The sequence below is a fragment of the Lingula anatina genome, chromosome 5 (genome assembly GCF_051362555.1).
Source record: "Lingula anatina isolate TDL-2025a chromosome 5, LinAna3.0, whole genome shotgun sequence".
NCBI lineage: Eukaryota > Metazoa > Brachiopoda > Lingulata > Lingulida > Lingulidae > Lingula > Lingula anatina.
In genome coordinates this window covers 8364114-8380369 of record NC_141771.1, presented here as the reverse complement: position 1 = coordinate 8380369, position 16256 = coordinate 8364114, and the positions used below count along the sequence as shown (strand labels likewise).

The following is a 16256-nucleotide window of genomic DNA, read 5'->3' as shown; positions in this document are numbered from 1 at the left end:
CTAGTTGTGTGTAAATTTGGTGACATTTGGTGTCGTCTTTTCAATTAAATAGACATTTCTTTACATCTGTAGAAATCACAGTGAAACATTGGATTTGAGGGGGTACCTGTTATAAATTTGACTAAATGGTATAAAATGTACATATTTTCACCACTATTTTGGATTTTCTGAACCATTAATCATGTGAGCCACGGTATTTGGATTAAAAGGCACCGTTTATAACAATTTACATCTGTGAGGTGATCATTTGTAAATATAAGTACATGGAAATAAGGGTGGGACAACCTTTTTGACCAATGTTGTATACTCACTACCTCTAGCAACGGGCGGTTGGATGATGTTGTTATTATTATTGTTGTTCAAAATCCCTCGCCAGTAGAACAGAAAAATCCACAGCCAGTGAATATCCAAATCTTGGTGGGTCTGGTAGAATATATTTATATCAATGAATGACAATAATATAATGCCGAAAATGCAGCAGTTTATACAAGTTCAAACGATAATACGTATCAGCCCTTTCCACAGCTCACCAACTTAACAAGTGTAATAAGGGGCATTTGACTGGAATGCGATATCGAGTCCAATTTAAGAAATATCATTTTGCCACAGGGATTTAATTTTCACCGAAAACATTGAATCGTTTTCACAAACTTGAAGACTTTTACCCAAGGAAACAAATTGTTTGTCAAAATATGGAATCTTATCACTTAACGCGTTTTAGTGGTAAAATTCATACTTGTGAAATAACAATGTTTTGGGGCTTCAACTCATTTTTTTCTACCAGTAATAGGAAAGTTTGATAAATCAACTTCATGATTCAGAAGGCATGGAGGCCTTATTAACTGTGGGCAGCTAAAACAGTATGTTGTATACAAGAACGACACCCCATAACTACACTTGACTGCAGATAATATTTCAATAAAGTTTCCTAGCGATGCTCACATCTGACAATCGGCCATTGAATAAAACCCTAGAAAGTTTTCAGAGCAGACTTGAAGGTTAAAATAAGATAATGATGAGAGTTTCAATAAACAATAAAGACCACGCCTTTCTATCCAATATCTAATTGCGTTTTTTTATTTTTATTTATTTATTTATATTTTTTTACGCCCCGGAAGTACTACTAACACAGTATACCACATTGCTCCCTTAGCCTCTCCCTTCCCATTTTACCCTTTCCCAAACAAGAAAAACAATATATAATCTCCTGCCAAAATAAGTGTCATCCCTAATGCAATGCGTGGAATTAAACACAATTATATAAAGGTTTGGCAAAGATATCAGCTTATAAATAAAACTAATCGCGTTCTGATGAAGGGTTGCAGGTACTTATGGAAAAGATCATGTCTTTTTAATTCAAATTATCCCCAGGTGTTTTTCAGTTGTAAGGCCGACTGTACACCCACTTACGTAATTAAGATCGTGTAAAAATTGATGTTATTTTGGGTAATCCATCAGAAGACGACGTTGTTAATTCAAGCAAAAAGTGGACGAGGACACTCCGCTGAGGTAAGGGGCAAGTTTTCAGGTTAAAACTTTGATACACATTTTTTTCCTTTTTCTAAACCATCATTTGTACAGGTATTGTTGTTTTTGCATAAACAAAAACATTAATCAGTTTTCATGGCGTCATTTTAGTTCTTGTAGATTATAGATAAGCATCGTTGGAGAACAACGGAGAAATACCAGTAAAATGTTAGTGTGATGGATGAAAGGTTAGGGATTTTCCAAAAAGTGCTTTATCTTTTATGACTTGCGGTGAATGGTGTCTCAGCACCATGAGTGAATTTCATATAGTGATGTAAAACATGTCAAAATCTTTTGTCTTCTTGTCCTGACAAAATAAGTTTCTCCAGGTTTTGACTTGTTAATTTGTTCCCAGAATCTATGAGTGCATCCCCTGTAATTAAGGGAGTAAAACAGGACACCTAAAATCTCACCTTGTTTTGTTCCTTGGTCGGTCACTGCGAGACATTTTCATTGGAATGACCTCTCTGAAATCTTTTTCCGAACAGTTTAAGAAAACGGAAAGTATCGAACGGTGATTCGGCTTATACACTCGCCTTTCACCACTAGAGGTACGATTTCAGGGGCAGATCTTCTGGGTCTTCCGGAAAACGGTCAGATTTTCAAGTTTATAATGATGGGTATGTAATTTTTTTCTGCCGGAAGACGGTCAAAAATGGAGGATGGATCGATAAAGATAATTCGAAACCTGTCAGAAAATATCTCTGGATCCGCCCCTGGATTTCACACCTTCATTAATTTGTAAGCTCACGTCACGTAGTCACACTGCACGTATCACTGTCAATACCTGTCAATTCTATATAATATATACAAAGTTCAATACACAGTGAACTTTGTATGTGGTAGACCCCCTGTTCAAAAATGAACTTTACCCTGCATTTTATTATACTTTTTTTGTTACCATAGTTATCATTATTATTAGTAGCAAATTCTTAAATAAAAATAATTAATTAATTAATTAATTTTAAAAACTGAGTATCGTACCATGCACGCAGTATACTCTTGAAAACGGGTTCGTCTACCTATATCCAATGATGTGTAAGAGCGCACGGCGAAGAAGCCTTACTATTGTTTTAAAGTAATTTTTTAAAAATATAATTATAGACAGGTGTTTACAGTCATAAGTTAAGTTTATCATTGGTTGTGATGTTGTTTATCCAAAACATGCAACTGTTGATTGGTGTACCGTCGCATTTGGATGTTTCGGCGGGGACGTAAAATGCACAGAAGCAATTCTTTTTTTACTTTACTTTAAATGATGGTAATATGTTTGTAATCTAGGTTAAGATAAGACCTCATAAATAGACATTTGTTGTGTTTCAATGACATTCAAGCTTAATACGATGTCTTTGAAATTCAGATCACGTGTCCCCAATGGTTAAAACTTCATAAATGTATGCAAACGGCGTTTTTGTTGGTAACAAATGGTGAGACATAAGAGTTAATTAGGTTGTTTTCTATTAGGTTGTTAGTGTTGATGGGTAAGGAAAGTGAAATAAGACATGATTCTGCACATACAAGAGTAGCATTGCAGAGATATATGTGTTCACACTTTGTTTAAAAAAAAAAAACTTAAGATAACTGGAGTCAAGTTTTGTAGTTTACTAACATTACCAGGCCTTCGGGGGTCATCCATTTTTATCACAATTTTCACAAGTCTACAAAGCGTAGACTTTTTCCAGACTTCCCTTCCTTCAGACAGTACAATGTCAAAATCGAGGAATGATGACCTTTGACAGGAATTTGGATCATAATTTCTATTATATTTCAAAAGCGTACAAAGGGCAATGCCCCCCCCCCCCCCAGCTTAGGGTTGTATGTTATGTAGATTATAGGTAAGAATTATGTCATGAAATAGGTGTGAGAGATAACTGTCATGGAAAATGGTCTTCTACACTAAGACATTGTTTCATCTTTCAGGTATAACATGAATTTGATGCCCTTTGTGTTTTCGTGTTTTCTGACTTTACATTCTATCCAAGGTAAGAGGCAGCGTTTTGCTGACATATCTCACCTCTTCATACATCATATACACGTAAACCATGCCAGTTTAGTTACATCTTTGGGATATTATCCATAAAATATATTTTTATCACCGAACTGTATTTCTGCTCGAATTTGAAATAATAAAACATATCATCATTCGTTCGAGAAGGAAAGAAAAAGTTTTCTGCACTTGTATACTTCTATATTAGGAACTACATATAATATAATGCTGTTACATTGTTGTAGGCGCAAGGAACAGACGTAAATTGCATTTTGTTTAGACGTTAGTCTGAATAATGTACGTCACTCAATATCTTGCTGAAGTTACTGAAGTGAACTGTGACTGCTAATCGTCTTTATTTCCCAAGGACATTATTGGACCGGTTGGTATGACCGAGACAATCCCTCAGGTTATGGGGATCATGAACATATTACAGAGCAAAAGGTGAGAAAAATCTTCACTTCTGGCTGCTAAGTCGTTTGATTAGAGGAAAGGCTAAAATAAATGGATGAATGTTACTCGGTTGGTTGAAATTATGCTTCTGAGATTTCACTGGAGTTCGGAAAAAAGTGATAAAAAATATCATTATAAGAATGCAAGAATGGGGAGGCAAAGAAAAAAGTGGAGAAACTCGACATTTAGGGTGATCAATTAAAAAGAAAAAGTAAAATTCATCTATCACTTTCATTTAGAAACTAGGTTACATCTGTGGTGGATGTAAACCCATCGGAGCAGAGTGTCGCGCAAAGGGGTCAACCAGAACGTTCACGCGATGGTCCGGAACAGCTCCAGATAGACTGGAGGTCCACTGTTTACCAACACAAGGTCTGGTGTGTCGCAACTCCCAGCAAGCCGACGGATACTGCGCAGACTATGAGATAAGATACTTGTGCCCAAGTACAAGTAAGTTTTGTGAAGATTGGTGTAGGTGTGACTTTCTCTGTGAATTGCTACGAATGATTTCACCTCTTTGAAACTTCTGTTTTATTAAAAGGACACCTTGATGTACTGCACCATTATCTTTTCTTAATCTTTTTTTTTGTATTGTAGGAAGGATTTGTTGTCTGATCGTCATATTTTTTCGTTATATATTTTTCTCGTTCTTTTATCCAGGTGGTACGTGGACAAACTACCTAGATAGGGATAACCCAAGCGGAACCGGTGACTGGGAGAACGTTAAGGCTTTCAGGGTGAGGATCACCACGTGATGATCACGTTCTATTTTTGCTACTGTCACCTGTCTTCTAACATGTTTGGATTTAGTTCATTCATACTCTTTATTTAATTTTACGGGAAAATGAATACAGGTTTTATATACACGTTCAAGGTAAATGCGCATATATACACAGTGTGTTTGTCAATTTTGATTCCCTAGGTCAAACGGTGACATGTTAAAATGTACCCGGTACACTCCTCTGAAAATTCAGTAGGTCTGAAAGAAATATGAATGCTCTCCGCAAACGTTCTAACTTTTTGATGACAATTGCTATTGAACCTTCAGATCAATGAGCCTCTAAATGCATACTGGTCAATTACTTGCAGTTAATTAGTACCGAAGAAATGCGATCTCACGTTCAGATTATATACTGACTGTGAACATCACGTTAGTAACTTTGCACAGGATGTCATGTCACCTGCCCCTTCATGGGCCGGAATTTGTCGAGGTTGCCCACTCTCACACACATCAATTTTGTTTATAACACTCAAGCCACCTTGGTATGGACGTTTAACGTTGATCACTTCCGTTATTAAAACATTCTTGCCTATGAATCTGTCTCTTCTAATTTTTTAGTTTGATGTCCGTGAAAAAAAAAAAAAAAAAAAAAAAAAAAAAAAATATATATATATATATATATATATATATATATATATATATATATATATATTTAAATATTCATTATAGTTCTCATTTTTCAGGTTGATGACGGTGTCAATCTATGCAATGGTGGTCGCCCAATGTGTGCCCGGTGTCGCGATAGAGACACCCGCTACCATTACTATGCAACTGGAGACACGTACAATACCGACCACGACTGTAGCTGGGAGAATGGCTTGGTCTGTACCAGAGACGTCAACGGGAAATACTGCAAGGACTACGAAGTGAAGTTTAAATGCCCAGACATAGGTAAGTAGTCAAAGGAGGCCAGGAGAAGTGTATCAGCAATTCATGCATTGGAGTTCCATATCATCTTTCTCGTGTCCATGAGGCCTTCCATATGTACGTGTTTGCTCTTTCACTATGTCGTGGAGAAATTTCCTTGTAGACTACTGTGTGCGTGTGTGTCTGTGTGTTCGCGTGAGTGCGCGCGCAAGCAAAAGTCTGTTTGTGTTACTGTTGGGTGGGGTAGTGTTTTTGGGGGTTTATGTGTCAGAGAAAAAAAAAACGTACACATAAACAGATACATAATCTCACTTTACACGCTTTCATTCATACCGAAGGCAAATGGCCGCTATGCTGCAAAATTTCTTACAGTTAGTTAACTTCATATGTTTGAGCGTGCAGTCAGTCTTGTTCCTGCGCTCTGTACGTAATTGTAGCCTTTATGAATGGGTGAATATGTCCTTTCGTGTTTTGCTTTTCATTTTTTTCTGTAACACTAAATGTGCATGTAAAAATTTAGTAAGTATGCATGTATGTATCTATTTTGTTGAAGCTCTGTGTGTTACTTTAAAATCTTTATCTCACAGGCACGTGTCCTGCATGCGCTAAGTGGACTCCCTGGATGGACAGAGACAACCCCAGCGGTAACGGAGATGCTGAGCACGTGGGGCCAACAGGCTTTAATCCGGTAGGTTAAAGAATTGGTAAATATACATTATAATCCTGGGTTACACGTTGTTTTCAGTTAATTCTATGTTATGATAATACGTAATAAAGGTTTTTGCAGCCTTCATGCTTTGTATTTATTATACAATAACATGTTTAACCCTTCATACAGTGGCAAATTTACTACAATTCTATAGCACTACAATGAAGTCAGTGGAAGTGAGATACATTAGGGCGTGGCATATGGGAACATACGTTTCGTTTTGTTTCAAAGCTTTATATTGGATGCTACATGTACCTATTATTGCCATCAAGGCCTGTTGGTGACTGATGCACCCCTTTTTCATTTTATTAAAGTTGAGAAAAATGGGTGATGGCTAGGGATTTTTTTTTGGGCTAAAGTTGTTGCATACCGTTCAACGAATATACGAGAAAAGGGCAGAAAAATGCTATTGTGGGTCTTGACTCAGATGGTAGCGAACACATCTTCTTTATTTTTTTCAAGTGCTCCGGCCATGAACCAATTGATATCCAGTGCCGCGTGAGGGGAACCAATCAGCCTTGGGATCAGACGGGTCAGGTGATCAAAGTGAAATGCACGCCCTCTGAAGGGTTCGTCTGCGAGAACCGCGACCAGCCGAGTGGACAATATTGTAAAGATTACGAAGTCCGTTTTCTGTGTCCGTAACTTGTCTCACTCATATGTTTTCACTGAGCATCTTGAAGACGGGGGAAACCCAAATGACAAGCCCATTTCCTGGTGAATGACACACATTGCAATCTGAAAATAGTATATCTGAAAAATGTTAACAGAATTGCTTTATCAAATGTACGTAAAACTTTTTGCTGACTATTGCTATGCATTGATTTAAAATTTCGGTTCTTCGCCATTTTGTAAGGTGACGCATTTAACAAAAGTACCATTTAAGGACAATACAGGTAAATTGTACTGCTTTGCATTGAAGCATTAGTTCATCGCTTATATATTTATGCTTCGATCATAAGGGAGTTTGTTCTAAATAGAAATAAAGAGTCTGCAGGTTTTGCCTTCCCTTGCCCGATATTTGGTCACATCGTCAAAATCTGCAGAATTCTGGAAATTCTTGCACGCTATTCAAAAGTTCAGTGACGGTGATTTGTCGAACATGTCGATTTATTTTTCGTTTGCAAATAACAATGACATCATATAGTTTTTTTTAGTTTTTTAAATACCACGCATAACTGACAATAGAACGGTTTTATCTGCCAAAGATATTTCGAAAACATATATGCTGCAAGAGTTGGTCATTTGCATGGCAGAACAAAGGTTTTGTCCCTGGACGACATCAAGTTAAACAGGCTGACGGTCAAGCAAGAATGGATAGACGATTTTGCTTTTTATTGAAAACTGGACCCCAGCAGGGAACGTTGCTTTTTCCACAGCTATTAAATAAACATTTTCAACCTACTTTAAAAGTTTGGCAACGACATCAGCTTATAAATTAAATTAATTGCGTTATGATGAAGGGTTGCAGGTACTTATGAATTAGATCATGTCTTTCTAATTCAAATTAACCCGAGGTGGTTTTCAGTTGTAAGGACGATATGACACCCTTTTACGCAATTAAGAACGTGTATAATTTGATGCTATCCAGAAAACGCTGTTAATTCAAGCAAAAACTCGACGTGGGCACGCCGCAGAGGTAACGGGCAAGTGTTCCAATTTATAACTATCTTAAGCATTTTCCTTTTTCTTAACCGGCATTTGTACAGGTATTGTTGTTTGTAGATCAACAAAATATTTATCAGTTTCCATAACTTTATTGTAGTTATTGCCGATTGCAGGTAAGCATGAAGGTAGGCAGAACAACGTCAGTGTGAGATGTGAAAATGCTTTGTCTTGTATGACTGAATGGCGTACATGTACTATGAGTGTTATATCCACAAACGTGTACATGTATGGTGTTGTATGGTCTTCCTGAATGCTGTGGACTGTTTCTGTTCAAACTGGTTATCTTGCACACTACAAGCAAAGCAACCTTCATTTGAAATGACCAATCAAGAATGCAAATTTTGTTCTCCATGTTGTCATTAGTCAAAACCAGCTATCCAATGCCATGGAAGACAATGCATTATCATGCCACACTCGTAACACTATAAGGACTCATTCCCATTGAAATTAGATCGATCCAACTTCGTGGGGACTCTCGCTGAATGCAACCAGTTTAACAGATTAACACGCCTCCTCTTGTTTCCAACGTACTTGTACTATCCACTAGTTATTATTTATATTATTATCAATGATGGTAGTAATAATAGTAGAAGCAGAGGTAGTAGCAGTAAATTAATTAATCAAACGCAGTGCCTTGTTTTCCTTGATGTACACTCATGCTTAAGAAATCAAAATAATAGTCTTGCAATGGATTCATCTATTGATATCCAGTGGCGTGTAAGAAGGAGCACGGTGTAGCAGCCTTAAAGCTTTTTAAAACTATTTTTAAATATAAGCATCAAAAGGTCAAGAAAAAAAAAACATTTGGCTTTTGTTGTTGTTTATTCAAAACATGCAACTGTGAATGTTTTTACATTAAATGTTTCAATGACCTAGGAAACGCATAAAAAGCAATTAAAAATGCCAGCACGAGTTTATTCATTTTTTAAGTCAAAAAGATGGTTACATATTTGTAATTTAGATTTAGATAGTATTTTGTTGTGTTCCAACGGCAATCGTGAGTAAATGATGTCTTTGAAACTCAGATCACGTGTTCCCATTGGCTAGAACTTCATGAATGTATGCAAACAGGGGTCACTGTGAGTAACTAAAGAAAAGAGTTACTTAGGTTGTTTTCTTACTGTTGATGGGCATGGAAAGTGAGGCATGTTGATTCTAAAAAGAGAAGAGTAGCATTAAATGGGTATTTTTTCACCTTTTAAAAATGGAAGCAGCTCGAGTCAAGTTTTGTTATTTCATAACTGCCCAGGCCTGTGTGTACTTAACAGGGTTCCGTACGTTAGGATTTATTTCCTTAGAGGCCATCCTTCTTATCATTTTTTTAAGAGTAGATTTTTCCAGACCACTCCCTTTCAGAGAGCACAAGGTTAAAATTGAAGAATGATAACCTATGACAGCAATTTGGACCATTATTATTTTTTTCAAAAGCGCAAAAAGGGTATTCATCCCCCCCCCAAATATATGAAATATAAATTATAAGTTAGAATAAAGTCATTGAATAAGTGTGATAGATAACCGTCATGATAAATGACCTTCTAGTGTAAAATATTGTTACATCTTTCAGGTATAACATGAATTTGATGCCCTTTGTGTTTTCGTGTTTTCTGACTTTAAAGTCTATCCAAGGTAAGAGGCACCGTTTTGTTGACATTACACCTGAACAAACATTATATACATGTATACTGCAAGTTATAGAATGGAAGCAGAAATAACAAAACGAACATTCCTGGTACATGTGGAAATTCCAGCAATTTTCCATGTATTGCCTCGTTATACCTCTACATATACAGCATACTATTAAATACCATTGAAGAATTTCTTGGGACCATTCCCAGACCCTATCGTACTAACTTTGGATAGATCTATCTCCAAGGGGATTCTCGCAAAATTGCAATAAACTTAAGCGGCTTAGATGTCTGTCACGCCTATTGAAGCTTCTAGGGGGTAATTAATTATCGTTTAGCAGCTTCAGTAGGCGTGCCATACATCTACGCTACTTAAGCTGAAAGCAATTTACCTAGAACCCCCTTGGAGATGGATCGATCCAGTTAGATCGATCTAGGTATGGGAACCCTGGCTTAATTATTGACTTTCACTGTTACAAGTGAAATTCAAAGGTCCTCGCTTCCACTGCAACTGTGCCTTAAAATGAATCATAAAAAACCGATTTACTTATCGTAGTGTTGTCATCGGTTTTGGATATGACACACCTTGGTGTTTAAGAAAACCACTTTCAGGAAAATCATTGTTTATATACATGAAGATCAAGCGCCTTAAGAGTAATCTTGAGGGAGGGTACAGGTTTTTTTTTGTTGTTGTTGGCTTAGAAGATTGTCTGCGATTATATCTCGGATACTTTACAGCATGTACTGTTTTCCCAGTGAACTTTATTTTACTAGAAGCAATAGAAACATGTCATTTTTCGTTCGGGAAGAAATGAAAAAATGGTTCGAACATTTATACTTGTATAATTAGGAAGTAGAAATAATTAAATACCGCCAAATTTTTGAAAGCGCAAGGAACAGACATAAATTGCATTTTGTCCCTCAAGATATCTTACTGCAGATAAATGTGACTGTTAACTGTCTTTATTTTCTCAGGACATTATTGGACTGGTTGGTATGATCGAGACAATCCTTCTGATTACGGGGATCATGAACATATTACAGAACAAAAGGTGAGAAAAATTTCAATTCTAACTGGTAAGTCGTTTGATTATGCCCCCGTCACACTAGAGGCGGAATGAGCAAGAATGCCGTCGGAAAGACAATTCTTTGTGCGCTCCTGGATATTCGAAGAGCATTCTTAAAATTCCGAGGGCATTCTAAATATTTTTACCCATTCTTGTGGCATCCCGAATGTTTTTGTCATGTCAAAAACTTTCGAAGTGCATTCCAAGTGGAAATTTATCGAATGGCATTTGAACAGTATTCTAACTGCACTACAGTGCCGCCGGAATCTCCCCTTACTTACCCTCCGGGTCGCTGCGGGTTGTACGGACGGCCTGGCTCGGTTACTATGGAAATAACATTGTCATCCATACGCTGTTTGGTTTCCGTTAACAATAGTTCCATACCCTGCCCGTCGGGCAATTATCGTGACAAACTTTCTGCTAACAAAAGAACCTAACCCTAGCTCGCTGAGATAAAGATCGAAGGTGAGCGTGGTCGCAATTAAGTGCTCGTCCAAGCGTTAATTGACCTTTAATGCGCGGTGGCTTCACTCTACTCTGATCACTCTACTCTGATACGGAGATTTTAAGTAAAAGAACTTGCCAACATTGATTCGGTGATAACAGCAATTTTCGTGTACATTGTAGCTATGAATTGATTGAATTTACATAGAGTTTAATAAATGAATTTATGAATTTATCAAAGATCAAATAAAACACTACTTGTACATGTAATATTTATTAGGCTTCAAACTGTCTTTACTATATACGTATTATTAACAAGATCAAAATTTACTTTTATAGTATGTCCTTATATTTCTATTAGTTTTGTGCATAGACGAAATGCATTTATTTCCAAAAAAGATTTGTCAGTTGTTTCAGTGATAACCATTTTGTTAGCCATATCTTTAATATAGTTCAGACTTTATTTGCATATAGAATCTCTCCCATCTACACCCGTAACATTTCTGTCCTTTCGTATTCGTTCATCAATCGTAAACAACCTTCCCAACAACTGAATGCAAAAGTTGCCTGGGGAACTGGCCCGTTGTCGAATTTCGAATATTTCTTTATTTGACAAGGCGACGGGTGGCCGGCCGAAAGACTGATTCCTTGATTCTGTAGGACACAAAGTAGGAACTGTTTCTCTATCATTGTTTGATATGTAATTCAGTTCATCTTTACGATCTAAAGCCAAAACTTAACCAAAAGCCTTCTTCATACTTAAACGCATCAAAAGAAATTAATTTAAAAAATGGATTACAATCTCTCGGGCTAACTTCACTGGTTGGCACGTGTCATCTCACATTAATTAACAATCAGTTCAGGTTAGCTTTATTCATGCTGGGTAAACACAGTGATTAAGCCCTGACTATTACATAATCACTACTGTGTGACACGCGTCGTCTAAAATTAATGTTAACATTGCGATGACGCTCTTCAATCCGAACTAATCAATTGCACATAATTCTAAATCAACTGACACGTGTCAACAGGATTGTTTGTGTATCTGGACTTCCTAAATGGCCAATAAGTATTTTGTTTAATATGACATGTTTATGTCACTGATTTCCATGCCATCGTGTCACCTGCCAAGTGAACGGTATAAATCGACACTCAAATTTTCCAAATCATCACAATTCCAAGATGCCTTTTAGCGATTACGTGCGTCTGCGTATCATCGCCCTCCGAGAACAAGGGGTGCAAATTTAAAACATAACCGCACAAATGGCAAATGAAGGCCATAAAGTGTCGCGACAAGCCATTTACTATGCGTTAAAGAAATACGACGAAGGGCTTGGTATTGCAGATAAGCCACGAAGTGGACGTCCCTCAAAGGTTGACCTGCTCCACATGATCGTTATAGACGAGGAGATGACCATATTAACGCAGAAAAGTGTATTATACAGTAATAAATATATAAATCACATAAAGTAGGTGATTTCAGCGGTACTTGAGAGAGAAGGTCGTGCATCAGGCTACTAAACTAGCAACACATGTAATAAAGGTAATGAGACATTGATATTTATTTGATGTATTAGCTATTTAAAATTTTCCATTTTAACTACGCTTTTGTTGATCGTGACTTATTATCATCAAATAAAATTGTTATACGTGTTTTAAAACTAAGCCTAATTTGTTCTTCAGAGTTTTGTTCTAATATTTGACTTGCCTTTACTCGAGTCTTCTGTTGCAGTTGATACATAACCCGGTATTGTTTGCTCGTGTCGATAGCAATCTCTTTGCATCAGCTATAATAGAAACCTTAAGTGAGGCAAATAAGAAGGGGCAGACCGTGTTCGTTGAACCGACTAATTTGGGTGTCCGATAAGGATTGCTTGGGGATTCCCCTACCCTGTAATTATCATACGGCCTCTATTGTTCGACCATATGGGGCAGGGTTGGGAAACCATACGGCCATTTGGTAAGGGGATATTCCGGCGGCACTGTATGACTGCATTCTAAATATTCTCAAGGCATTCCGACAGCATTCGAAACATTCTGATCACATTAGAGGAATATTCGAACTGACAAGTGACTTAAAGCCCCCGTCAAACTTATTCGAAATCAGTAGGAATCAAGCCGGAATTACTAAATTAAAAAAATCGTACCATATTTGGGAGGGAATTTCAAATTATCATAAAACATTACGGCTTTGTGAGAATGCCTCTGGAATACTAAGAATGCACATCGAACCCGCCTGGAATGATTCTTGCACATTCCAGGTATATTACCTCTCAAATGCAGCTCGAATGTAGTTGGAATACTGTAGGGACATTGCGATAAATTTCCTCTTGGAATGCACTTCGAAAGTTTTTGACATGACAAAAACATTCGAGCCGGCCACAAGAATGGGTAAAAATATTTGGAATGCGCTCAGAATTTTTAGAATGTTTTTAGAATGCTCTTCGAATATCCTGGAATGCACAAAGAATTGTATTTCACACGCCATTCTTAATCATACCGCCTCTAGTGTGACGGGGATTTTATATCCCGCCAGAATGTTTCGAATGTGCCTCGGATGAGCTGAAATATTAATGTTGTCAGCAATCGAACTACACTAGTGCGCCGTTCAAAGTCTATTCTAAATATTCTTACTGCCTTCTTACAGCATTATAAATATTCCTACTTTTCCAACTACATTCGAACTGCTTTTGAGAGCTAATACAGTCGAAAGTGCACTCATCATTCAAGCGCATTCTGAGTATTCCAACGGTACCCTTACAATAATTAAGGTCAATTTGAATTTTTTCCCCGAACGTGGTGCGAATTTTAAGAAATCTTCGTTCAGGCTCATTCTTCTTCATTCCTGCTGATACCGAATAAGTGTGACGGGGGTATTATAGGAAAGGCTAAAATAAATGTATGAATGTAACTTTGTTGGGTGAGATCATTCTTCAATACACTGGAATTCGAAAAATGTAAAGCAATATCAAAATGAGACTGCAAGAATGAAAACGAGAGGAAGAGATCGAGCGTTCGCAAGGGGTAACGTGGGGAACCTCTGCCAATAGAGTGGTCAATTAAGACGTAAAAATTCAAATTGATCTGCCACTTTATTTTAGAAACTAGATTACGTCTGTTGCGGATGTAAACCCATCACGGCGGAGTGTCGCGTGAAGGGGTCAACCAGTACGTTCACTCGCTGGTCCGGAAAAGCTCCAGATATATTGGAGGTCCACTGTTTACCAACACAAGGTCTGGTGTGTCGCAACTCCCAGCAAGCCGACGGATACTGCGCAGACTATGAGATAAGATACTTGTGCCCAAGTACAAGTAAGTTGTGTGGGGATTGTGGTAGGCGTGATCTTCATTACTACGAGAAATTCCCCTCTTTTTGAAACCTCTACTTTTTCAGGGAGGCCTTGAACTACTGCACCATTATCTTTTCTTAATCTCCTTTTTTATCGCAGGGACAACGAATATTGTTAAATGGACATCATCCATAGTCATAATATATTTCTTCATTCTTTAATGCAGGTGGCACATGGACAAACTACTTAGATAGGGATAACCCAAGCGGTAGTGGTGACTGGGAGAACGTTGAGGCTTTCAGGGTGAGAATTACGTGCTATTTTTTGCTACTGTCACCTGTCTCTGTGCTTGGCTTCAGTTCATTCACAGACTTTATCTAGACTTGTAAAGATTCTTTTGTCTGTAGATACTTATATTTGTCTGGTCTTACCAGCCAACATTTCGTCTGCTTGCATTCAGACATCATCAGGGAATGAGGTTGTGGTAGCTGTGACAATCTATCACTCACTATGGTGTGCTATTTGGTCAGATCCCCCCTGCCCGTCCCTATTGTTTCGGTGAAAATTGCAGGGATTTCTGTAGAACTGGTCTACCACTTAGTCAACTTTCTTGCCTAGATGTCAATGAATCTGTTTCTGTCTCTTCTATTTTTTTTGTTCGATGTCTGTTAATATAGGTGAAAAGATTCATAAGTTTGATTCTCATATATCAGGTTAATGACAGTGTCAATCTATGCATTGGTGGTCTCCCAATGTGTGCCCGTTGTCGCGACAGAGACACCCACTACCATTATTATGCAACAGGAGACACGTATAATACCGACCACGACTGTAGCTGGGAGAATGGCTTGGTCTGTACTAGCGACGTCAACGGGAAGACCTGCAAGGACTACGAGGTGAATTTTAAATGTCCAAACATAGGTAAGTCGTGTGACACTTTCGTAAGTGACAGAGTGCATCAGCAAACCATGCATTGCAGATCCATGCCATCTTTCTCTTGTCCATGACCCCCCGTATCTACGTACTTGCTCATTCACAATGCCGTGGAGAAATTTCCCTTTTATATGTGTGTATGTATATCTTACAGGCACGTGTCCTGCATGCGCTAAATGGACTCCCTGGATGGACAGAGACAACCCCAGCGGTAACGGAGACGCTGAGCACGTGGGACCAACGGGCTTTAATCCGGTAGGTACAGGAATTGGTATTATACGTGTCTCCTGTTGCATAATTGGTAATTAAATTGGTAATTAAATTTTAATTCTAGCTAACACGTACTCTTCTATAAATTCCAAGTTATGATGTCATATGTTTATGGTCTTTTGACTTCATATGTCTTACATTTATTATACAATAACATGTTCAACCCATTTATACAGTGGCATATTTCCGACTATTTCAAATACCTATGAGCAATGGAATCAATGAATGCATCTGAAAACAATGGGACTTGTTTTTAGGACGTCCTCATGGTAACATAATGTGTTATAACAAGTTTTAAAATGTTGATAGCACTTTCATTGCCTCCTTTTTCAACTGAGGATCTTGGCACATGTCCTTGTTTACTGTAGATGCGTCACTGTATTTAAAAGGAACTTTCTGAGCCGATGTGTCTGTGTACTTATCAATATTTAGGAAATATTTAGCATATTGATGTTTAAATTGGTCTGTCGTACTAATATACTTCTATGATTTGCTGAAGACCAGTAATTATGCCAGTGTAAAACTTTCATTTTAATTTCAAATAGTTGTTTAAGTGTTTACGAAACACCATGGATGTACGTTCTCTTCACGTTGCTGGGTTTTCATGTAGAACAAATTCACATGACTTGTTAAGA

General features: G+C 37.6%; 2 protein-coding genes across 3 annotated transcripts; both read left to right on the top strand.

Moving 5' to 3' along the window:
* Window positions 1-280: 280 nt before the first annotated feature.
* Window positions 281-9076, top strand: LOC106167556 (mucin-5AC-like). Its single transcript, XM_013546355.2, has 8 exons — window positions 281-1509; window positions 3448-3509; window positions 3882-3958; window positions 4207-4417; window positions 4628-4704; window positions 5432-5639; window positions 6203-6303; window positions 6787-9076. Exons 2-8 carry the CDS (start codon window positions 3455-3457, stop codon window positions 6967-6969), a joined length of 912 nt encoding a protein of 303 aa, XP_013401809.2. The 5' UTR covers window positions 281-1509; window positions 3448-3454; the 3' UTR covers window positions 6970-9076.
* LOC106166468 (uncharacterized) lies at window positions 7937-16039 on the top strand. 2 transcript variants are annotated; one of them, XM_087012783.1, is made up of 7 exons: window positions 7937-7963; window positions 9557-9618; window positions 10593-10669; window positions 14230-14440; window positions 14645-14721; window positions 15132-15339; window positions 15506-16039. In XM_087012783.1, exons 2-7 carry the CDS (start codon window positions 9564-9566, stop codon window positions 15658-15660), a joined length of 783 nt encoding a protein of 260 aa, XP_086868909.1. In that variant the 5' UTR covers window positions 7937-7963; window positions 9557-9563; the 3' UTR covers window positions 15661-16039. The 2 variants fall into 2 exon arrangements, with proteins under 2 accessions (XP_086868909.1, XP_086868910.1); XM_087012784.1 differs by lacking the exon at window positions 7937-7963 and having other exon boundaries at window positions 9199-9618; window positions 15132-15314.
* Window positions 16040-16256: the final 217 nt, after the last annotated feature.